Raw genomic sequence first — 22,860 nt, forward strand, 5'->3', positions numbered from 1 at the left:
AGATTTGACAACGGGTGTGGAGTTACGGGCGGCGAGGATGATGGATGATGCCTGGAGGAGAGGTGGCAAGGCACGAGGACTGATGTCGGCAGGTGAGGCTTCTTGACCGTACAGCATCGCACCAGACAAAGGATCAAGCTCGAGCCTGCTTCGACAAAACTCAAAGGAAAGCTATCAGGGTCTCTTTTCGCTGGCCATGCCCGGCCATTTCTTGTTGAACGTGGCTGTAGGTCTGCATTGCTACGGGCCTCAAGAGAACAGGGCATCGGAGATCCCAGAGAAAGCTGCATGGTGTCGGTCCATCGCAAGATATATCGACTTCGTCCTCGCACCCTTACCTCCTACTCGTTATGGTCTCGCTCAGTTGTTAAAGTTAGCGCATGATAAGGCTCATCAGCTTGGCATACCGGAAGTGGTAGCTATCAGTGGACTATCGAAGCGATAGGCAATAGCTAGCGATAGGTTAGCTATCGCTAGGTTGATAGCTTAGGGCTATCGATAGGTTAGCTATCGATAGGCTATCAGTAGGTCGCTAGGTATCGATAGCTTGATAGGTTAGCTATCGATAGGTCTGGAATATATAAGAAGAGCCAAACGAGTCGTATGCATCCCCAGTCTGCTCTTGAAAACTTAACAACAGTGCGTACTGGAACACTGAGCGAGCAGGCGTAGACCAAGCGTCCAATTGAGTCACCCTTCAATACACATAGGGTCGTGATCCGGCCAACATTTTATCGCGCCCGCCTGCTTAGACCATGACTGCAAGCGTATAGACAAGTGCATAACGAGGACACAAACCTCGCAAACAATCTACGACCCCGGTACCATCTTGCTCCAGCCCTTGCCGAGTTCCAGCCGTACGATACGATCACCCTTGCATTCCACCTCAGGTTGTTTCCTGCTCATCTCTTCCTCACGCAAATCGAGCAGGAACGGCGAGACCAGGAGGAGCTCCCGACGTCTAGTTCGAAACAGATGTCTGCTCCAGCCAGTCACCGACCGCGCCGAAGCCAGGCGGATGACTCGGCAGATCGAGGCCTAATCCCAGGCTTGGCGCAAACTGTGTGACACCCATCTCCTGCAAGCGCTTCCACGCGTAGTGTTCCAGCGACATCCGTCCGGATTCGGTGTCACCCGCGCCAGCGTTGTGTGCCGCCATCATCTCGCTGCCGAGACAGTAGCTGAGGCGCTGAATGTCGAAAGCCGTTGCCGTACGCTCGGAGAGTGTCTTGCGGAGGAGGTCGTTCTCGGTTTGGAGGCGAGAAGCCCTTGTGGTCGCGCCCTCAGGATCTTGATGAGCCCTCAGCTGCGTAGCCTGCGCCTGCAGGAACTTGATGGCGAGCTCTTGGGTCCGGATCGTCTTCTGTTGAGCTTTCCACACTTGGTTGACACGGCGTCGCTCTTGGGAAGCTTGACGAGTGTACACCGCTCGGAGGTCGGAGGGCTCGAGATCGGCGCTCAGATCCTGCGGGAAATCTGGCCGTAGAGTCCGGTCGGTGCTGGACTCGGTCAGGCGGTCGGCGTAGAAACCTTCAATGTCGAACAGCGCCGCATGACACTCACCGAGCTGCACCATGAGCTCGGCCACCTGACCCTCCAGCGCTGTGACTTTCTCGTCTCCAGTGCTCTCCGAAGGCTTGGACTTGTTGGACTCGGGACGCCTCCATGATCCCATATCAGAAGAGACTCTCGCATGCTGGCTGTTCGCCACCGGATGCATTGGAGCCATGACGTACTCCTCTGCTGAAAATGACGGTGAGCGCTCATAAGCAGCATATCAAGCCAACACTCACTATTGGAGGACGATGGTGCGGAAGCGTTGCTCATTCGGTCGTTATTTGGGACGAGGGTGGAAAGCTACGATTTGAAGTTGTGGAGAAATTGGTCAAGGTCGAGAGTAAGAGAAGAGTCTGTGCAAGATATGGTCCGAAAGGTAAAAATTGGAAGAGCTCCAGAGGGTGCCAGCGCTGTCCAGCTCTTATCGCATGCGAGAGAGGCGCAATGTAGGTAGAGAAGGACAAAGGATGGCGCAGCGCCTCGGGTGCCGTCTCGGGGATGGGGCGGAGTCTTGGAGAGATCTGACGTGTAGGGGCCGTGCCTAAGCAGGAGCAACTATACAAAGGAGCCGATGGCGGTCCGCACGAGCGGGATACAGGGATGAATCATCACTCTGCGCAAAGTGGTCCACGTCCAGACTTGGCCGAGCCAGGATCCCTCGCCATGTGGACTTTTGTACGCCGATCGTGGCTGATGCTTTGGATTGGAGACATCTGGAGTCCGGCGACCCACGGTCACGCCGCCATGATGCAGAGCGGATCACTAGAGCGGGGATCCACATGATGAGATCAAGCACAGGTACCGCGTCCAGGCGTCCTGACGACGGCCCTGTCTGCAATCACGATCAAACTGCTGGGAACAAATGGTATATGACATGCCGAGCCTCTATCCACAAGCAATTTACTAATCTCTATCCCCCTGCGCCCTCGTCGTCACGTCAGAGCGCTGCCAACACCCGGAACGTATTCACTCGATCAACTCCGCGATGCGTCTCTTGGTTGTATATCGGTCCGCGCAAGAGTGTGGACTCGTTGCCCTGCTGGCGCGGGTAGCGGTGATTGCTCACAGGCGAAACGGACACCCGATCTCATTGACGGAGTCCCCCAAGTCACGTCTGCTTGACCGCTTGAAGCGTCGTGCGGCTGGGCCCACTCATCATAGGGGCGCACCGGCGCCATCCCGCTTGGGTATGGAGTAGTCGGGCCTCGGATGTTGGTGGTGTAAGCAGGCGTCGAAGAGTTGGAGTGGGGACGCCCGAACTTCGCGACCTGCCCCATCAGGTGACGATGGTACTCGGGATATGACTCGGGACACGCCAATGCACCTCTTCTCACCCTGGCCCGCAGCGCTTCATTGATCACCCGAAGTCTTGAGATCTCCTCCTGGCTTTCGAGGGAATCGTAAGACGCCGCCCGAAGGACCGCCTCCCTCGCGCTCAACTCCTTCAGCAAGTCCCCGACTTCTCGCTGTGACTGGCTCAACCTGGCTTCCAGAGAGATCACCTCTTCTTTTTTGCCGTTATACAGGTCGTATACAGTGCGATTCTCGCTGTCCAGGGTCCGTTTCTGAGTATCAGCCTGTTCCTTGAGGTCTCGAATTTGCTCCTGCGCTTGATCAAGAGAAAGGTCCATATCCGTATTGCGAAGCGAAAGTTCGAGGTTCTGGGCGGAAAGATCTTCAATGCGCCTCGTGAGCGCTTGGTTCAGACACCCAAGGCATTCTGGCGGACATTCGAGCTGGACAGAGTCGGCGTCCCCGGCGACGACCGGCGATGGGGATGTGGAAGTGGATACTGAGATACAGTCAGCTTGTGTACATTGGTGTGTACAAGGGAGATGCGCTGCAAACGAGCTCACCTGGCTCGCCGACGGCACCGAAGAACCGCTTCTCTCGCGAATACGATGACTGCTCGGAAGATGCCGGGGTGTCGCGGGACTGCACAGAAAGTGACTGTACCGACTGCTCAGACGGGCCGGTAGAGGGGATCATGGTAGAGCATGTTGGAGCAGGAGGTGAGTTCATGGTTGTATGATGTGGATGATATGGGAGCTGTAGTCAAGCGTCTTCTGTGTGAAGAGCGATGAAATGTAGGGCAGGTAGATGTCAGTGGCGATATGATATGTTTGATGGGATGGGAAAACAGGGCATCTTTATAGGCCAGGCCGACTGGAATCCCAGGCGCGGGCTCAAAGGATCGGTAAATGCGTCAGGTCCAAAGCTCAGACGAAACGTGCAAGATGCGCTTGATTGCCAGGGGTCAGTACCTTTGCTGATACGTCTAACGCGTATCATGAGGTCGCGCTGCCAAAGGATCGGCCGCTTGGCAGTGGCACAGATCGCACCGCTTTCATACTTGACACGCCTACACCTTCACAGTCCGACGAGCACCGCTCTCGAGCATGCGGTGCGGGGATTGGCGGACTTGGTTGGGTGGAACACATGCCGATGGGGCGGTGCAGATCCCGCAAGGGGTTGAGGGTCGCGCGGGATGAGTATTCAGGCTAGCCAGGGACGTGAGGACCCTCACGGTGTGGTAGTACTGCATGGATTATAGTGCACAATGAAATGATGAACCTAGATTATAAGTAGATACGAGCTTAGTGCTCAGGCTGGAAGGCCCAAGCGGTCCCCGCGACCATGAACACCACGCTGATGCTGAGGATGACGACCAGGATGGACCGCTCGAATGCCCACGACTTGTCGATCTCGGGCCGGACGATGCCCATCCGAGGTGCAAGGGCGAGATAGAAGGAGATCTGGAAAGTCAGCTTGATCCTGAACCCAAGTCGTGCGGAGGTAGCTTACCGGCAAGATGACCGTGATGAGGAAGGCTGAAAAGTTGCCCATGAACCCCATGACCCTCTCGAAACCGGGAATGAGCACCGCCGCGGTCGTACACGCCGCAGTGACGAGTGTCCGACTGATCGCTCTCGCTGCCAGTTTCCGCTTCTCTCCCTTCTTCCATACAAGCCAGTCTGGCGCGCCGGGGCCCGTCTGGTTCTCGCTGATCGTTCCGAGCTGTTTCGGCATATTTGGCGCATCCGAGGGGGAGAGGAGGGGTCGAGAGGGGGTGTTGAGCTGAGAGAAAGATGGCCGAGGTGTAGAGTCGCGGAATGAGGAGATGGAGTTCCGAGCGAGGCGGGTGACGGAGGACATGAGCGGGTTGGAAACGTCTGCTGCGGGTTGAACACGGGGCGGAAGGTATGGGACGCGATTGATGCCGAGGATAGCTTCAAGGGTGTGGTTGAACTGACGAGTCAGCTTGATCCTGGGCTTGTACTAGCACTAGAGTATACGTACGGGTCGAGAGCAAAGGCCAAACTTGGTCAAGGGGTTGATGACAATCATCCAAAGAGCGAACACATTCAGCCACCGAGGATAGCCGTATACTTCATCCATAAGGTCTTTAGTGATCTAAATGTCAGCTCTCGCCTCGATTGATCTCGGAGCAGCTGCCAATGGCACATACCTCATCAGATACGCCATTCCCAATCATCAAGTATCCACTTGCTCCTGCAACGAAACCAAGAGCACTTGCGATGAACTAAGAGGATCAGCCCCGGCCGGTATACTTTTAGCAAGAACTCACGAAAGCCTTGTTGATCACCTGCTTTATCAGTCCCATTCATACTGCTACACAGCCAAATGCGACTTACCCGATCAAAGTTCTCCGGCGTCTTCATATCCCTTGCCAGACTCGGTACGACCGCATGACCCCCAAATCCCGCCAAGACAAAGCCGATCCCACCCAGGAAGTTGTAGTGTCGCCACTGCGGGAAGATGTTGGTCTCGGCGGGGTGTAGCAGGGAGCCGGGGGCGGTGTCTTTACCGAGACCATCGATGAGGATGATGGCGATGAGAACAAACGAAGAGATGGTTGAGAGGATGGAGGGGAGGGAGAGGAGGCGGAGGGGCATGAGCGTGGTGGGAACGATACTGCGAGATCAGCTACCGCGTCAGGCCATGAGGACATCGCACGTACAGGAAGAAGACGATAAATTTCCAGGTATCCGATGAGATGTTGGGGAAGATGGCATTCATCGAGTCACCAAAGAGCACGATGAGAGCCAGTCTGGATATCAGCGGGCATCCCTGCGAAGAATAGGCAAGTAACATACCCGTATGCGAACAGCTCGAGGCAGAACCTGAGCTCGAGTCAGCTACTGTTCAGTCTCAATGGGAGACCAAGCTTACAAAAGTGTGATGGCTCCACCAGCCCATGGACCGAATGCCTTCTTGCCCAGATCCGTGTAGCCTTTCATGGCGGGATCGGCTGCTATCAGCTTGGCGAGAAGCTTTGCGCTGTTGATATCAGCTTGCATTCCTCATTGTAAGCTCAAGAGAGCTCACGTATGGCATGTGAGTGCACCAAAGCCCACGAGGACACATGTGCCGAGAATCCAGCCCATGTAATGGAGAGCCAATGGCATGGATAGAATTCCGATGCCGACGAGGACGGCGACGCAGTTGAACAGCTGAGATGTCAGCTTGATAGACCAAACTCAGAAGCAGACTCACTGTTTGCCCGTCCGTACTCTCGCCTCTCTCTACCGCTATGCTGCGCCGAGACCTTACGCTTCGCCTATCGGTGCTCAGGCGCCTTCCTGCTGCTCCAGCAAGTCGCCCTCGTCCTATTGTGCTAGGGCGACGGCTAGCGACCGAGTCCGGCGCGAAAGTCTCCTCAAAGACCAGTTTCTGAGGTGTGCTCACGGTAGCATTGGCCGAGAGGAGAGGTGTGGACTCGACGTCGCCGCCAGTGGGACCGTGGTAGATGTGTGATGTGGGTGACTGGGCGAGAGACGCGGTTCCCGGCGTCTCCTCGTACGGCGGCCGCTCCGGTGTAGGGGTAAAGTTGAAGTGGTTCAGGCCGAAAGACCGCCTTGCTGCGCGGACCTGCTTGAGACGTGGACCCCGGAGAGAGCTATCGGGCGAGTCGTTGACCGGGTCGGAGAAGAAGAAGCCGCTCGTTCCCCTCGTGGTGCTCGCTCCGTCCTCCTCGCGACTCTCATCTATCGCCTCCTCCTCATCGTACTCGTATTCTTCCTCGTCCGAGCCGAGGTCATCCTCCTCGTCATAGACCTCACCGTCCTGAACCGAGCCATAGCCGGTCGATCTTGCGGTGAATGCGAATGAGGGGGCCGAGCCGAGGGCGAGCTTGCCGTATCGGCGTTGCTGCGAGCGCGAGACTGCCTGTTAGCTTCGTACTAGTCGGCTTGGCTGGTACTTACAGCTGTTGACCAGATCCAAAGAGCTCTGCACTACTGTACTTGTCCTCTTCCTGATCTCGTGGACCGCAGGTATGGTGACCGGGACGCCGTTGGATTCAGAGGAAGCCATGTTGAAGATAAGGAGGTGGACGCGACGAGGGACGGTAGGGGTGGGGAAGGAGCGAGGTGAAGAGAGAGCAGAGGTCTCTCAAGTCCCTCTTTATAGTTTCCTTGCGGGATTCGGCAGCTGAGTCCACTCTGGACCTGGCTGGACTTGAGCGAAATTCTGAAACAGGCGCAAGAGGTAGATGTCAACACGGGGGAGAGATAAAAATCGCGCTTGACCCTTATCTGGTGGCACCTTACGGCATCCAAAGGACAAGCCGTGGCGCCACTCTCGCACTCTCGCGCTGCAGATCTGCCGGGCTTTATCCGCGCCACCCAGCTAACAAGCCAAAAGTTGACTGGAAGATAGATTAGCTCTCTCAATATATCATACAGTCCTATCCGACGTCTCTATACAGGCATCATGAGCGAAGCAGGTCCATCCACCATCAGAACGAAGAAGAGATCCCGCTTCTCTCACCCGTCGAAAGCGGAGGCTCATCCCCAGAGCGGACCCGGCGCCGAGGAGGAAGCTGCCCCAGAGCTCGAGGATCGCGATGACGATGAAGGAGGCAGCGCCGCTGGTGCAGCAGAAGCCGCCGAGGAGGCTACAATGCGGAAGAAGAAGGCAAAGAAGGCCAAAGCGGACGCCGGAACTCCGGGAATCGTCTACATTTCGAGACTACCACCCGGAATGACCCCTCAGAAGGTCCGGCATCTCATGGCGAAATGGGGAGATGTAGGGAAGGTGTACGCGCAGAGACGGGATGGTGAGCTCTCTGCCTATCTCATTATGGTACAGAAGCTGATCTGCCTAGCCCCAACTGGATACAACCCTAACTCTTCTACCCAGAAGAAGCAAAAGCATCAACGGGCGGACTTTACCGAAGCATGGGTCGAGTTCTTGAGCAAGTCGGTGGCCAAGATGGTGGCGCAGATGTTGAACGCACAAATGATAGGCGGGAAGAAGGGGGACAAGTGGAGGGATGATATTTGGACCATGAGATATCTGAGCGGGTTCAAGTGGGAGATGCTGGGCGAGCAGATCGGTACGTCGATCATGACCTGACACTTTCACAACGCTGGACCTGTACGCTGACTTCATAGCGTACGAACGTCAATCACACCAGGCGCGACTACGGAACGAGATCTCCCGGTCGAAGACGGAGCAAGGCGAATATTTGCGCAATGTCGAACTCGCTCGCGTGCTGGAGAAGCGGAAACAGAAGCGGATTGCAGCGGGTGGAGATGGGTCTGTGCCGGAGAAAGCTGGGAAAGAGCCCAAGGCGAGCTCGGGAGATCAGGATGGGAAGAAGCAGGGGTATCGACAAAGACAGGCGGAAAGCGGGGCGAGGGGGATGGATGGGGCTGGGATGGAGAGTGTTTTGGGTAATGTCTTTGGTTAGACGGTGTGTAAGTGAGCGGGTTACGACGTTCATCTTTAGTTTGTGCACCAGCAACCTCTCCCCTCGCCCATGATCTACTCACGATCAGGCTGGAGCCCAGCTCCTACTCGCCGCCATGATACTTACTGGGATAGGTGGCAAACGAAGAGCTTACACCGATGGCAGCGCTCCCAGTAACGCTCCATTGATGCTTTCGGAAACACTGACCTCTCGCCTCATACAAAGGTCCTTACCCCTAGATCAATACTGACGAAACGCCTCGGGTCATATCGGGGGACGGCGACGATGATACGCGTTTCGCGAGCGGAGTTTTTCTTGCTTCGAAGGCTTAGCTGGACTGCGTTCCTTTGGCAGCATCGGGTGATGTCGGGGCCGAGCACTGCCATACGCACTATAAGAGGGCGCCCCTCCTCGCCCAATCCTCCTCCGCACTTCCATACTTACACACAAACTCCTCACGTGACCTTCACCTCGCACAATCCAGATCTACACTCTCACCAATCCTACACCTCACCATGGACGCGTACAATCCAGAAGATCAGATGACTGACGTGCAGCAGACTTGTGAGTCAGAGTTCTGATATCTGATTATAGGCTTAAGACCCGTAATCCTGCTTAGCCGTTCTGATTACGGCCGCTGACCTGTTCAGTTGGCGATGTCTCGGTCGAGCAGGGTTCAACGAGCATGTATCCACTGGCTTGAGTCGTAGAATGCGCTGACCATCTAGCCGCGAAGTCTGTCAACCCCCACAAAAAGCGCAAGGCGAACGACGATCGGCTCGAACATCCCACTGAGCATTCTACTGGCGAGCCCAGTGGTGCGGGCAAGCTCAGTATGGAGGATCACTTCCGGATTGATGAGGCGGCAAAGAAGGCAGATGATGGAGAAGGGTCGGTCGTGAGGCTCACCCTGTCTGACGGGCGCATAGTGGAGGTCGGCCCCAATTCCGACGTGGTGGCGACCGCTCTGGCGGGATTGATGGATCGCGTGCGAATGGCGTTCCAAGCCACGTACGGCGACCAGACGTATCTTCCCTCTGCCGGTCTGGAGACAGGTGAAGGGGCGGGCGCCTCGGGGATGCTCCCTGTGACGAGTTTCCTCGACGCTGCCACGCGCTCAGACAAGAGTGCCGAGGACGGGTCCCAGGAAGCCGGCAAGTGCCAGAACCGCAACGAGAGTACTGGCGAGTGACAAACATGGGCGGCGCGCCTGGCGTCCGTTTTGTGATGAAGTCCAGTGTGAATCTGTCTGCCATGCATTGATGTTTCCGGTGCTGCTGGCAAATCTGGATCATGCCTTCATAGTACCGGGAATTGCGACTGCATCACAGACTGAACCCCATCATCGGTCGTTGCGGTGGTTAGGTACGTTGACGGGGTCGACTTGACCAGAGCTCTTATTGCGGATTGATATGCTGTCATTAAGGTACAGCAATGGAGTCAAACAGCTTGACCCCTCCCCCTTCATTATGATCATACCCCACCGCACTCTCTCCCTGTTCCTCCTCGCCATCCCCATATCTCCCTCGATCCACCTCTCGCGGCTTGACCGACCAGCCCCAATCCCTGCCCTTCTTATTACGCCCATTCGGCTTCTCAACAACTCTCGTCCGCCTCGCCCTCGCCGTGTACTCCACGAGCCCGCCTCCCGCGCCTCCTTCCGCTGTTGGCGCCGCCGACCCGTCAAAGGCTAGCACGAACGCCCTTTTCTCCGTCACTCCCCATAATCTTCCTCCTTCACCTTCCATCGCATACACGGGCGATCCCTTCCCTCCTGGAGAGAAGCAAGACCAGCCCGACTTGGGGAAGCGGGTGTCAAAGAGGGAGACTGTGCCGTGCCGCGCGCCCCCGCCCGCTATGTGATACTCGGCCAGGAAGGCTGTAGAGTACATGGCGCTTCCGTCTGCCCAGGTCCAGGGGTCCGAGAAGGTTTGCACGGCGGACGGAGAGGGGGAGCGGAGGTCGTGCATCCGGAGGTGGGAATCGTACCACGCCGAGAGTAGAATGGAGGGGTTGTGGATGGAGGTGGGGGGTGGGAGGCGGAGTGAGTATGCGGACGACGCGGAGGGAAGATCTGGGCCGGCCAGACTACGAAAGGGGGTAGATGAGATGGAGGAGGGGTTGACGGCGTGGATAGCGATCCGATCGTGCAGTCCAAGGTAGGCGAAGCTGGGCGTCAGAAGGGTAGACCAGGCGCGGGTTGTAGGGGGAAGGGTGAGCGTGGCTGGGGCTTGCCATGGGGACCGCGCGTTCCAAAGCGAGACCAGCCCACTTGATGTCGTGGTGAGGAGCGCATCACCGCAACCCGTCATGGTGTGTATGTTCGACCCTTTTGGGTGGGGAAAGTGCGCGGTCGAGTATAGTCCGCCGTTCCAGTTCGGCTGATCCGGTACCATGAAACGCTGCACGACCCCATCGTACTGGGCGACCGCGAGCTGGCTATCCGGAAGGACATGCACGCCGACAATGTCGGCTCTGCTTCCAGAGAACTTTGGCGCCACCGGGTACTCTTTGGCCCGCCCGACCGACCGTCCCGCTCCATTCGGCGACAGAGGGTGGATCACCAGCGTACCACCCACGCCTAGTATGAGCGCCTCAGACGTGAGGTTCAGCGTTGGGATCGCCGCCTGCACCCAGGTCTGGCCGACCTGCAAAGCGTGCCACCGACGAGCATGGAGGGAATTTGTAATGTGGCGGTGATGCTTGACCAGCTCGAGTGGCTCCCATTGGCTCGGCCGGCAAGATAAGGTAATGTGATGCTGGGGATGCCGCGCAAGGTACAGTGGAATGCCTAGGCGATCGATCTGGATGTCAGCTGCCAGCTTCAGGAAACCCTCCAGCGTATAGGCAGCAACAAGAGATGGTGGCATGAAGAAGTCATCCCGCCACAGCTCCACATTCCCTCCGACCCCGTCAAAGCCCGACCCGACTGATAGACGGTCCAGCGTTTCCCCATTCCTGCTACCGCTTCAAGCAGACCTTTTGACGAACAGGCAAAGCCTTCGCTCGCTAGGGACCAGGATCTCAGATCTTGCCCTCTGATCCGGGACTCACTCTTGATTTGGACTCTCGGGATACCTCCCGTACCCTCAGCAGCTCTCTGAGGTCGAGTAGTGGAAGGATCTGGCCCAGAACATCATCCGGAAGGGTCTGAAAGTTCACCGCAAGGCCGTCATGTCGATCATCTCGCTCGCTCCGTGAGAAAGCATGGACCGGAGGACTGCCAATCGGATCGGGGAGAGGCGCCTCGTCAGGCACCGGGGCGGCATCTCCTCCTGATGTAAGACTCGATTTTCCCCTTTGCCTTTCGCTCTTGCCCTTCCTTGGCTTCGAAGCCTTCGGAGGTGGCATGAGGCTGGACAAGGTATATGAGGAAGGTCCAATCCGATCTTGTAGCTCTGCGCAGCTGCGTCATGGTTTCCTCCTTTCCGTTGGAAGCGATTTGTGACCCGGACTCCGGAAGTTCCGGGTAGCGTAATTATGCCGTACGCTGTATTTTGGTACGGCGATGGTCCGCATGCAGCGATCGTCCGCCCAGCTGCCCATGCGCTTCTTCCACCGTGCATATAGTCAGTCCAGCATCTGAGAGCCCCGCTGTGATTGTACCTAATCTATCCAGCTACACATCATGTCGAAAGCCAGCGAAATACCACTATTCGACCCCGAAAGACAGGCAGAAGAGGTTTCGGATGTGAGCTCCTCCCCCATTCTGCTCGTTGCATCTTTCGGCTGACATCCACAGCTCTTGGATGCTGTCAAGTCCCTCATCATCCCCTTCATCGCTTCTGCTGGTCCTGTCCCTGCCGAGGTCGTCACCGACAATGGCCAGACAAAGCTCAAGGGCGAGGGCTCGCGCGGCGTTGTCGATGCCTATGAGCCAGCGGAGCTGAAGAAGATACTAGCGCTAGAGCTGTCAGATGGCGGAGTGGGCAGAGAGGGACTGCTGGACTTGGTGAAGAAGACGCTAGATTACTCGGTGAACACGTGGGACCAGGGATTCCTGGACAAGCTATACGCTTCGACCAATGCTGTAAGTCAATTTCGGTGCCTTCCTCGCTACGAGCTGACGTTTAGGTCGGTGTCATCTCTGAGCTCCTCCTCGCCGTCCTCAACACCAACGTCCACGTATACCAGGTCTCGCCAGTCCTCACCCTCATGGAGAAGCATGTCACCAAGCGGCTCGCCGAGCTCATCGGTTTCCCAGCGGGGTGCGGCGGTTTCTCGCAACCCGGCGGATCGGCATCCAACGCTTCATCCATCGTCATTGCCCGGAACGCACTTTTCCCCGAGACGAAAGAGCACGGTATGGGCGGTCGGCGCTTTACCCTATTTACGAGCGCCCATGGACACTACAGCGTGGAAAAGGCAGCGCAGATGTACGGCTTCGGGTCATCAGCGGTTATTGCCGTCCCGGTCGATTCGGACGGCCGGATGATCCCCAGCGAGCTGGAGAGGTTGATCAAGGAGGGGAAGGAGAAGGGAGACGTGCCATTCTACGTCAACGCAACGGCCGGGACGACTGTACATGGGTCATATGACCCGTTCACAGAGCTCTCGGCGGTGTGCAAGCGGAATAACCTGTGGCTCCACGTCGATGGGTCATGGGGAGGGAGCGTCATCTTCAGCCAGAAGTACAGGAAGGGGCGGCTAGAGGGGATCGAGCTGGCCGATAGCATGGCTATCAACCCGCACAAAATGCTCGGCGTGCCGATGACCTCGTCTTTCCTCCTCGTCAGGAGCTTGCTTCAGGCTTGGAAGGGTATGACATTACCGGCAGGCTAGTGAGTCTTCGAGTCTCCCTCACTTGGCAGTTTGAGCTGACCATCAGTCTGTTCCACGCGAATGATTCGGACGACCCAGAAGAAGTCTACGACCTCGCCGATCTCACGCCTCAATGCGGTCGTCGGCCCGACGCCCTCAAATTCTTCCTCTCATGGGCATACTACGGCACATCGGGCATCTCGCGGCTCATCGAGACTGGTTACGACCGCGCCGAATACCTCTACTCCCTCCTCCGTCAGAACCCCAACTTCGAGGTCATCTCCCCCGACCCATTACCGTGCTGGCAGGTCTGCTTTTACTACCTTCCTAAAGCGGGTCAGAAGGCGTCCGCGGCGGGCAAGGAGGAAAATACGCGGATCACGCAGACGTTGGTCAAGAACCTGGTGAAGCGGGGGTATATGGTGGACTATGCGCCGGGGGAGGAGGGCAAGTTCTTCAGGGTGGTCGTTCATGCCAACACGACGAGGGAGACCTGCGATGGGCTGGTCAAGGCGATCATGGATCTGGGGGAAAGTATCTGAGTTGCAGGTCTATGTAACTAGGCGAGGCTTACGATTCAGCGCAGCGATAGCTGGACGGATACTGATGATCAATTTGACGGTCATACTGCTATCTCGAGGCCTCCAGCAACATGCGCAATCATCTAGGCTATAAGTGCCACATTTCAAGAAGACTGGTCATGATTTGTATGACGCATGAAGTCAAAGGATCAAGGCGCCACATTTGTGCCTCTGAGTCCCCTGTTCGCTACAAAGGGCAAACCATTGCGAATAGGACAAGGGATGAGGGTGAAGGGATTAGGCAAATGACAAGCAGCACGGGTCGTGGGACCCTCTCACCCCCTCCCCTTGCAGGCCCGCAAGTCCTCCGTCACCACTCTCTCTTCTTCCCCTCCATTTGCCCACTTTTGGATCTTGTCTGCCTCCGCGCTCAAGGCGCCAACTGCATCCACCTCGACTGACACCGGCAGCACCAATGTGGCGTGCAGCGTCGCATTTCGCTTCGATCCGGACCAGAGCGATGGCTTTTTGCTAATCAAGGGCTCGAGTCTGACGGACATCGAACCAAGCGTGCCCGATTCTGCCCGAGGTGTTGCCTTTACAAGCTTCTCCGAAGGCGAGGGGAACAGCTTGACCGAGCTGTCTGTGAAACAAGGCTGTTTCTGCTACACTTTCTACGGGACGAAGGTGAAGTACGAAGGATTACTTTCGTTGGGTTACGACGGCGAGGCCATCATCGAGGAGTACGAAGCTACCTCAGGTCGAACCACGGAGCCCAAGCGCACCCTCATGGCTCAAGCGCTTCAGCAGGCGAACGCGCCAGCCATTCTGCAGGCGATTGGCAGCAATGCAAGTTTCCGCGACTTGGAGGGCCGCGGAATGTTGCGATCCCTGAAGGATGATCTTGTCATTCATGAAAGGTCCTCATGGTATGACACGACACGTTTGGACCATCCAGAGGGTATCCGGCAGGATGTCTGGGTCAGCCTCGAAGAATCAGGCGAGAGCTTCTACTTCACTGCGCACTTGGTTTGGCTCGTTCAGCGACCCGAAGGGACAACCACCTTTCCCATGACCTACGTCAAGCAGAGCAGCGACAACAGGCGCGGGCCGATCGCTGCTCAAGGTTCGGGCTGTTTCTCTTGGCGAGCTCCAAAGCCCGCTGCAGATGAATAGGCGGTGACGAACGCGGCCATCTAGCTGAGCGAAGGGAGGGACTGTTCAATCGGGGGGATGATATGGGCGAAGTTTCGTTTGTACATCTAGCGTTGGCAGAAGTAGATCACGTGATTTCTCATGCACTATCGGGGAAAAGCAAGGTGGTATTCACTGCGTGACATGCCGTGAGTGCGTCAAGGCCCTCGGGCGCTACTGACAGCTCGTACACAGAACCCAGAGAATGACGTAACCGAGGAATGAGGAGTTGCTATTCCTGAGCATGCCCAGGCCTGTCCACAACAGCGACACAACCCAGAGACAGCTTGTGTAGTTGATAGCAGCAGGCGCACGTTCCTATGTAGTCGCGCCTTCCTAGTGATCTACAAGTTACAACCCGCTTCATGATCTCAAGAATTGTTGATCAAACCTTCCCATTCCCGCCGATCCCGTATTCTCACTCGCGCTCGCAATTGCATCCGGCGTACTCGCCCTCCTCGCCGCATCCACCAACACATTCACACCGGGGATAGGCACGCCCTTACCCTCCTTCGCGAGCCGATGCCGCTGATCCAGGAGATTGGCATGATATACCGCCCGCATCGCTTTGGCCGATGGCGAGTACGAGGAAGTAGGAGAGGATCCGAACGTGAATGACGAGGTGGACTGGGGAGTTTGGAGGGCCGCGACGGTCTGCCGATTGGGTGTTTGGGGACCCATACTGGAGTAGCTAGCGGTGGCTTGTCCAGCGGCGGATGATGTGGACGGAGGAGGGAGGGGACCGGGTTCGAGACACGAGAGCGAAACGAGCGATACCGGCAGACTGAGGGGGAAGAGCGTCTGGAACCGGTCGTCCACGGACGCGCCGGCGATGACGGGCTGGACGAGGGGTACCGAGTTGCTATCCTTGAGCGACTCCATCCGAGACGACCAGAGGGCCCGATTCTCGGCGCACAGGTCGGCATACCGCTGGATCTCGGGTACGACGTCCGCGAAGGCCTCGAACAGGGGTTGGGTGAAGAGATCGATGAAACCGATTTGGCCTTTGGCTTGGAGTGCCTGGTCGGCCGAGGCAATGACGGAGACGGGCAGGGAGAGATCTGTCTCGAGAGATGCCTGCTTGGCCCACTCTTCGAGAAGAACAGTAGACCAATGCTCTGAGGTGTCGATGGGTCGAGTCTACACTGTCAGCTACAATCATCGTGATCGAAAGTAGCTGTACTCACGGGATTGCTGATATCCGCGCATTTCAAAACCGACTGACACAGCATGATCCGATCACTTTCCACCTCCTTCTCTCCCTCTTCGCCCTGCTTCAGCCCAATCCGGCGCCCATCCACCCTGTTTCCCATCTCCTTTAGTCTGCCGATCCAGGCGAAATGCAGGCTCATGTCGGTAGCGAGGACCATCGAGTAGAGTACCTTCCTAAAGCCCTTCGAGTCGAGGCTGGAGCGGGCGGAGGTAGCGGTGAGGTCGACCGAGGGATCGGACTGGGAGAGGAGGAATCCGAGACCATGCTTGCGAAGCAGCCGAACGACGAGCATGCAGTGCATGTTTTCGAGGACCGACTTGTCGTCGTACACCTGGGATAGGGGGGTCTTGGCATTTGTCTGACCTGTCAGCTTGTGCTCACGCCAGTGCCATCCGTCAAGCTTACCATGAACGCGTTGCCCAGACCCGGATGTCCAACATCATGTCCCATAGCAGCGATGACCACCGCCAGCACATCCTGCGGCCGTAACACCTCCCTTGCCCGCCTCGTCCCTAGCCCATGGACAGGCTGGACCGTCTCGTCCGGGCGCTTCCATACGGACGTATCGGGTGTCAGATCTCGGAGGAAAGACCAAGGCGGGGCGACACCTATATCGATGAGGAAGTTGTATGTTGCCTGCAGGACGTCTATGGCGTGGATGTAGTTGTGGTAAGGATTTGGTGCGTGATAGATTGCTTTGATAGCGAAGAGGAGACGATTCATTTGGTCTGCTTCGTCAGCGAAGCCACGCTACTGAGAGATATGTCTCACCTTGCTCCAACCCGAGCTCAACTATCCCCTCTGTATGCATGATACCCTCAAAGATCAGGCAGGCGACACGGTAGAGATCGCCCTCGCTCAGCCGATGTGGCTTGAAATCCCATGTTGCCAGCGCATCCATGAGTCTAGCTCGATGTTCCGACGTGAGTGGAGCTGAAGCCCTAGCAAGATCAGCTCTGTCTCATGCAAGCTCCATTGTCGACGCTTACTCTTCATACTGCTCCATCTGCACGTCGATCGTCACACAGGTCTGGTAGAACATCGCACTGAGCAGCTCGGCAAGGTGGGTATCCACATCCCCAGAGAAGGGATCCGCCTCATCCTGTGCTGATCCTCGCCCCTCCTGCATTGGTCCCGGCGTCATTGCTCTTGACGAGCTACCGAGCCGCCCATGCCGTATTTGCGGCGTCGCCGGTGTTGAGGGCGCAAGGCCAGGTATTGGTACCGGCCTTGCCGCAACCTCGAATGCCTTTTGTGCCCGCTTCATCGCCGTCGCTAGGCCCCCTGTATCAACCGACCGGCGCCGCCGTTGCAGCGAAGGCTGATACAGCGCGAAAGCCAGGTTGTCCATTTCCGCGTCGGGGTGCCCCGCTTCTTCTGTCGCCGCCGAGATGGTCAAGGACGGGAGGTCGCGCTTGGACTGTTTCCGAGACCCGGCTAAAGAGCGAGAGGAGGAGCGATCCCGAGAAGCATTTGCTAGGGACTGTATGTCCTGCGTGCCAGACATCTTCCGCCTGTGCCCAGTAAGGACCCGCTCGCCCTCGTGTTCGCCCCCGCCAAAGAGGGCGGTAGGAGGGAGGACGACCTTCATGGAGGCGTCGCTGAAGGTGGGACTGGTCGGTGTCTTGCTGGCAGCCATGCTTACCACCGAAGACAATCGACCGGTCTTGGCCGCTGCCACCATCCGCCGGACCAGCTGAGCCGTCTCTAGGTCGTATGGTGGTCTCAAGACGCCGGACGCACCGGCGTCAACGCAGGATGATATCGTCGAAGCCGAAAGAGCGGGGTTGGCAGAGTAGGCGAGGATGATGGGTTTCTCGCTCCGACCCGATGCCGAGGCGTGATCCCGCATGCGCACAACGACTGCTATCTGCTCGATGGCTGATGGGAGCCACTCTTCTTCCGTCCGACGAGCTCGATCGAGGACGTCTTGCTGAAAGCAGACCGCGGATGGAGTGGTGCCCTGAGCCATGAGGAGCGACAGGGAGGGGAGTGAGGGCGAGTCGCCAAGGGGAACAAGGATGACTGGGGTGGATAATCTGGACGCGCCGGATTTGGCCGAAGAGTGGCCTGTCGAGGAGAAGGAGGGGATGGTGGGGGACGATGTAGACTCTGGAGCGAGGACAGAGGGAAGATGTGAGGTATTCCGAATGACAGATACTGATGATCAGCATTTCTCAACACAAAGGAACCAAAATCAAGCTCACCCTCCATCCCGCTACCCCGGAGCATACCGACAACCTCATCTCCTTCCCATCCTGGCCGACTCGAGCCTCTCGCGCTCAACCCTAGACCCATCCCGCTCGGCAGCGCCATACTTCCCCGCGGACCCTGATTTTGAAACCGGGGATCCGGCGCGTTGGCGGTATTTGGTCGACGGCGCGGCGAGCGTGCGCTTGCCCCGGTCCGCGATCCAGACGCCGAGCCAGCCGCTGCAGGAGCTTCGACCGACAGATTGCTCGACATCCGGTACGAGCTGCCGAACGGCGGAGGGGCAGCGGAGCTCGCCGACCCCTCGTTCGTGCTCGACAGCGGACGAAGCCCGTCCCCGAACCTCGTTGATCTGGTTTGTGTGCCTGACCCCATTCCTGGCGCCAGACTGAGACGACGGTTCCCTGTCAAGTCTGGTGATACCTGCCCCTTCGTCTCCTTCGCAAGGGGATGTTGCTGTTGTTCAGCGATCCGCAGTGTATCCAACGTGACGACCGAGCTTCCGGACTGGCGGGTAGCGAGGGGAGGCGGCCGAGATATGGGTGCGATAGGGCCTTGCTGAGCTTGCATGTGCGCCGCAGAGGGGAGGAGGACGAAGATAGAGAGGGGGGTGTCGAGGGATGAGGAGGTTGGGGAAGGCGGTACGCTCATTTTGGCGAAGCGTGTAGCCTGGAGAGGGATAGGGGGCACGAGGGTGATGATGGGTTCGGGCGTGAGGAGGACCTCGGTGGTACTGATGACCTCTTTTTCCGAGGGGCAGCCGCGGGGAAAGGTAGCGGAGGGACAAGTCCCAGGCGAGATGGAGAGGACGAGCGGCACTTCCTGGACTGACGATATGGTGATATCGGAGGGTTTGGGTGTCTTGGATTTGCGTCGAGCAGAAAAGTCTAGACGAAGGCGGTTCAGCATTTTGCACGATAGATAGACGAGCCAGATGAGTAGCAAGGATAGGGAATTAGGTACAATATGTGGGGGCGCGACCTGGTTCTGCGCGTAAAGACAAGTTCACCACCCATTCCATCCTGCCTCCGAGTGACTCATCCATCTCTCGTGATAAGAAGAGGTACTCACCAAACGTGTGCTGACTGGCTGAAACCGGCAGTTAGAGCTGACTGATCGGCAAGGGAAAGAGTAGCAGATGTCCGAACGTCCGAACGATGGACGTTCAAAAAAGGGTGGATAGCCGTTTGCGGGGTCGTAGACTGAGGCGCCGAGGACCGCTGCGGGGGTTGCGTTCTGACACCGACCGATCACCTATATGTGGCGTAAAGAGAAGAGATAGTGCCTGGGATGTCGAGATAACTTTGAAGCTAAGCCCAGCTAAGCAGGAGAGAAGCAAAAGCCAGGTTGGAGTACAAGTCCCGTATGAGGCAACTCGCAACGTTTCGGATGCAGTTGTCCCGGCGAAAGCCTCGCTATCGGCAGTGGTTATGCCGAGATACTGCGCTAGCCGGTGAGCAGCTGCGGTTGATGTGCGGGGTATGCAAGCACCTGGTACGAAATAGATAAATGAACTGAATGAAGTAGGGATCGACGGATGTGGGAGATTTCTGGATTCGCCCAAAGAGAAGATGGCGGGTTGGTCGCGCGTCACGAAATATCCGCTTCGGAAATTCGAGCCCCGCACCTGACCGAGGAAAGGGTTGGGGTGAATCTTTCGACTCTGCATCTCATGCATACAGGCTACACGCAGTTGAGTACCAGACGCTCCAGCTGACCGAGATGGGTAGCTGTAGGATGCGCTCCAGGTAGACTTTTGGTGCAAGTCAGCCCAAAGGGAAGGCCAAAGGACACTCAAAGGGCGAAGATCTGCTCAGGGTCCAAAAAGGTGATCGACCGGTAGATTGCCGAAAGCGGCAAGAAAGGCCATCATCGGCCAAGTCCGAAACCGCTAGTAGTAAGAAGATCGTCAGGCACTGCGGAATGCTCGCTCGCTCGGAATGTGTGGCTGTAAGTAGTGAAGTCGACGCTCAGCCCAAGGAGTGCCCGAGCCAGCGGCAGGTGTGTGAACGGCTCGTCGGGATTGGAATCAAAGCCGAAGTTTCGGCTCAATGGCGGAGCAGACGACCTTGTCTCACATCAGCGTCAGGGAGGACAGATATGGCGCGCCAAATACATTCTTCCGAAGCTCCGATAGATTATCTACGACTCCCTAGTCTACCCTGCCGAAATACGTGTGCGCCAAGTCCATCCTGGGTCTAGAACATGTAGACCGGCAGACCATAAACCACCGGCGCCGCTCCTGTCAAGTACTTTAGACGACAATCATCCCGACTGGAATTCAGTGCCTGGACCGTGGACAGTCCGCTCAGCGGCAGAAGCGCCGGTTCGGATGGTGCAGATTTCCCGCCCAGCCGTCTAGGCGCCAGGGAGAAAGACGAAGAGGCAGTGGATAGGCCGGTGGAGGATGAGGAGGAGCCTAGGTGGGATGCGTCTAGGCCGAGCTTCTTGTGTACTTCTGTGGAGAGGCGGTCGATATCTCGGTCGGTCACGTCCCAGAGATTGGCGATGAGACTTGGACTTTTGGATCAGCCGTCGCCTCCAGCGAGGAGCAGAGTCACTTACCATCCAGCCATCATGTATGTCCAAGCTGTGCCTGTACGATCCAGATCCCCTTGATCCTTCAAGTGGCCTGAGGAACAACCCCAAAGCATGGTAGTTGCGCATTTGGGCAAGACCCGAACCTTCTTTGACCGGATATACTGTTCAGCACCGCCGTGTCCAAAGTATCTATGGCCATAAGCAAAGCTTCCTTCATTCTCCCATTCCGAACAGACCGGTACTCACAAGACAAGATCACAATCCCTCAGCGCATTCGCCAGCTCCATATCCGTCGGCGGACGCCCGACAATGCCCTTCCATCCAGCCCTAGCCTTCATCTGCTCCAACCACGGCTCAAAGTGTGTCTGCGTCCGCGCGAGATCGCCCGAGGGATTCAAGACGTAGAAGACTTTGCGGGCATTCACGGAGAGCAGACCGGCCTTTTCGGGGGAGGTGAGCCGGGCAAACTCGAGATGGTCGAGTAGGAAAGGGAGGGATGGGATCCGGCTGACGGGCAGACCTCGGAGGACGGGGATGGACTCCCATGGGAAGCCCTGGACGTTCTTGTCGAGTACGAGGAGGAGGTGTTCCGGCTGTGCGGAGGTAGGTGGAGTGGAGTGGGAAATGGCGATTTCGTGTAGGGCTTGTTTGACGTCCACGCCGATCTGAGAGTCAGCTCTTCTTCTCCTCACACCTCAACGCGGACCTGACTCACCTGATCGATATCCAGTTCGGCGATAGCGACAGGTATCCCATGAAACCCATAAAAGTCCAGCACAAAGTACACCAGATCCTCAATCTCCTCGTCCGTCGTCTGCCCATCTAGCGTCGCAAAGCACGCAAGGACCGCATCGTCCAGTCGAACCGTCTTGACGCGGCGCAGATCCGTTCCGATACCCGCTAGAGCCTCATTGAAGATCTTCTCCATCTTGCGCCGGAGGACCTGGATCCTATTCGGCGTGACGGAAGATTGAGGCTTCAGTATAGACTAGATCGATCAACTCCCCTCCTTGCCAAAGGACTGAGCACTTACCTTGAATGAACCCAGCCAGTTCTTTTCCATACTTGCCAACAGCTCGCCCATGCGCTCATCGAGCGCCGTCCGGAAGGCCCACCATTCCTGCTTTGCCTCGCTGTCTGAAATATGCTTGGCCGCCTGCGCCTGATCATCGCTCTCCCTGACGATTTCCTGCAGCTCGTCGAGGGCAGCTTGGAACGGGAGCTCATTCTCCTCGCTCTCGCGTTCTCCTGTACGATCGAGCGGAAGGCAGAGGACGAGCGGTGGATGGTCTCGTTGGTGCCGAGAGAGGAACATGGTGGAATGATCAGATGCGACGGAGATGCTGACGACAGCCCAGTTGTGGGGGAGGGAGGACAGGTCAACGGGTGGAGACGATGCGAGGCGTGGGCTCTGGAGCCGGTTCGAGATGGTCGTCCAAGCGGATCGGATGGCTTCGTCCGCGTCCGAATCGCTCTCGTTGTCGGCGGCGGCGGCCTGTGGCGGTAGCGAAGGCCACTTGAGATCGTCCAGCGGTCCATCGATGAATTTGGCCTCGATGATATCAACCATCTCACGCCGCATTGTTATTGACGCGGTGGAGGCTGTCTGGTCAACTCGTGCTCCTGCCAGGCTCTGATCAATCAAGCTCACCAAGAAGATCCGCAGCAGCCCTAGTCAGCCCCTCCCCACCCTCGCCCAAACTCGTCTGGAAAGCATGAAGCAACGCCAGGCTCATGCTCGCTCCACGTACATCCTCCACCTGTCCATCCTGATCCATGAGCTCCAGAGCGGACTGGAATGCCGCAGCAGACTTGGCAAGCAGGGTGTTGACGGTCCGGCGGGTCGAGTGCCGGTCTTGCGTGCGGCGAGTAAGGGTAGACATGGGCATGGCGATGGCTGAAGCGTAAGCTGCTGCTCCTGACCTGGGTGTGGGGGAGATAGCTCACTAGAATCGGTCAGGGAGCTCATGAACAGGTCGGTCTTGAACACCTTAAGCACCTCAAGCAGAGCGAGCCTGCCATGCAGATACATCTCCTCCGCCTGCCGTATCAGCCCGAAATCTTTTATCGGTCGCTCGTCAGGCTTACCTTATTCGTGATTGACGGATCTAGCGCCTGAATCTGCTTGACAAGCTCCGCCTTCT

At 57.3% G+C, this 22,860-nt stretch overlaps 8 protein-coding genes across 8 annotated transcripts; 2 read left to right on the forward strand and 6 right to left on the reverse strand.

The window, feature by feature from the left end:
* Positions 1–961: 961 nt before the first annotated feature.
* MKK02DRAFT_42884 (uncharacterized protein) lies at positions 962–1,729 on the reverse strand (the record flags this gene model as incomplete). Its single annotated transcript, XM_053092196.1, has 1 exon — positions 962–1,729. The coding sequence occupies one exon, from the start codon at positions 1,727–1,729 to the stop codon at positions 962–964; it is 768 nt and encodes a 255-aa protein (XP_052948266.1).
* An 802-nt stretch (positions 1,730–2,531) lies between these two features.
* Positions 2,532–3,579, reverse strand: MKK02DRAFT_31924 (uncharacterized protein; the record flags this gene model as incomplete). Its single annotated transcript, XM_053088403.1, has 2 exons — positions 2,532–3,349; positions 3,414–3,579. 2 exons carry the CDS (start codon positions 3,577–3,579, stop codon positions 2,532–2,534), a joined length of 984 nt encoding a protein of 327 aa, XP_052948267.1.
* Positions 3,580–4,154: 575 nt separating this feature from the next.
* On the reverse strand, positions 4,155–6,894 carry MKK02DRAFT_31925 (putative amino acid transporter; the record flags this gene model as incomplete). The annotated part of the gene is made up of 12 exons (XM_053088404.1): positions 4,155–4,313; positions 4,363–4,806; positions 4,858–4,971; positions 5,027–5,101; positions 5,147–5,164; positions 5,214–5,493; positions 5,540–5,629; positions 5,676–5,702; positions 5,752–5,859; positions 5,908–6,032; positions 6,076–6,743; positions 6,786–6,894. 12 exons carry the CDS (start codon positions 6,892–6,894, stop codon positions 4,155–4,157), a joined length of 2,217 nt encoding a protein of 738 aa, XP_052948268.1.
* Positions 6,895–7,482: 588 nt separating this feature from the next.
* On the forward strand, positions 7,483–8,275 carry MKK02DRAFT_22724 (uncharacterized protein; the record flags this gene model as incomplete). The annotated part of the gene is made up of 3 exons (XM_053086616.1): positions 7,483–7,639; positions 7,688–7,918; positions 7,977–8,275. The coding sequence occupies 3 exons, from the start codon at positions 7,483–7,485 to the stop codon at positions 8,273–8,275; spliced, it is 687 nt and encodes a 228-aa protein (XP_052948269.1).
* Positions 8,276–9,696: 1,421 nt separating this feature from the next.
* On the reverse strand, positions 9,697–11,626 carry MKK02DRAFT_23277 (uncharacterized protein; the record flags this gene model as incomplete). The annotated part of the gene is made up of 2 exons (XM_053086703.1): positions 9,697–11,079; positions 11,330–11,626. The coding sequence occupies 2 exons, from the start codon at positions 11,624–11,626 to the stop codon at positions 9,697–9,699; spliced, it is 1,680 nt and encodes a 559-aa protein (XP_052948270.1).
* Positions 11,627–11,903: 277 nt separating this feature from the next.
* On the forward strand, positions 11,904–13,578 carry MKK02DRAFT_36211 (glutamate decarboxylase 1; the record flags this gene model as incomplete). Its single annotated transcript, XM_053089373.1, has 4 exons — positions 11,904–11,966; positions 12,018–12,305; positions 12,350–13,056; positions 13,104–13,578. The coding sequence occupies 4 exons, from the start codon at positions 11,904–11,906 to the stop codon at positions 13,576–13,578; spliced, it is 1,533 nt and encodes a 510-aa protein (XP_052948271.1).
* A 1,536-nt stretch (positions 13,579–15,114) lies between these two features.
* On the reverse strand, positions 15,115–18,826 carry MKK02DRAFT_22262 (uncharacterized protein; the record flags this gene model as incomplete). The annotated part of the gene is made up of 6 exons (XM_053086542.1): positions 15,115–15,891; positions 15,939–16,322; positions 16,370–16,695; positions 16,736–16,905; positions 16,954–17,989; positions 18,157–18,826. The coding sequence occupies 6 exons, from the start codon at positions 18,824–18,826 to the stop codon at positions 15,115–15,117; spliced, it is 3,363 nt and encodes a 1,120-aa protein (XP_052948272.1).
* Positions 18,827–20,373: 1,547 nt separating this feature from the next.
* On the reverse strand, positions 20,374–22,685 carry MKK02DRAFT_36202 (peptidase family C50-domain-containing protein; the record flags this gene model as incomplete). The annotated part of the gene is made up of 7 exons (XM_053089370.1): positions 20,374–20,695; positions 20,741–20,905; positions 20,963–21,381; positions 21,432–21,704; positions 21,750–22,318; positions 22,368–22,613; positions 22,664–22,685. 7 exons carry the CDS (start codon positions 22,683–22,685, stop codon positions 20,374–20,376), a joined length of 2,016 nt encoding a protein of 671 aa, XP_052948273.1.
* Positions 22,686–22,860: the final 175 nt, after the last annotated feature.

The sequence above is a fragment of the Dioszegia hungarica genome (assembly GCF_025882075.1).
Source record: "Dioszegia hungarica strain PDD-24b-2 chromosome Unknown MKK02contig_6, whole genome shotgun sequence".
Taxonomy (NCBI): domain Eukaryota; kingdom Fungi; phylum Basidiomycota; class Tremellomycetes; order Tremellales; family Bulleribasidiaceae; genus Dioszegia; species Dioszegia hungarica.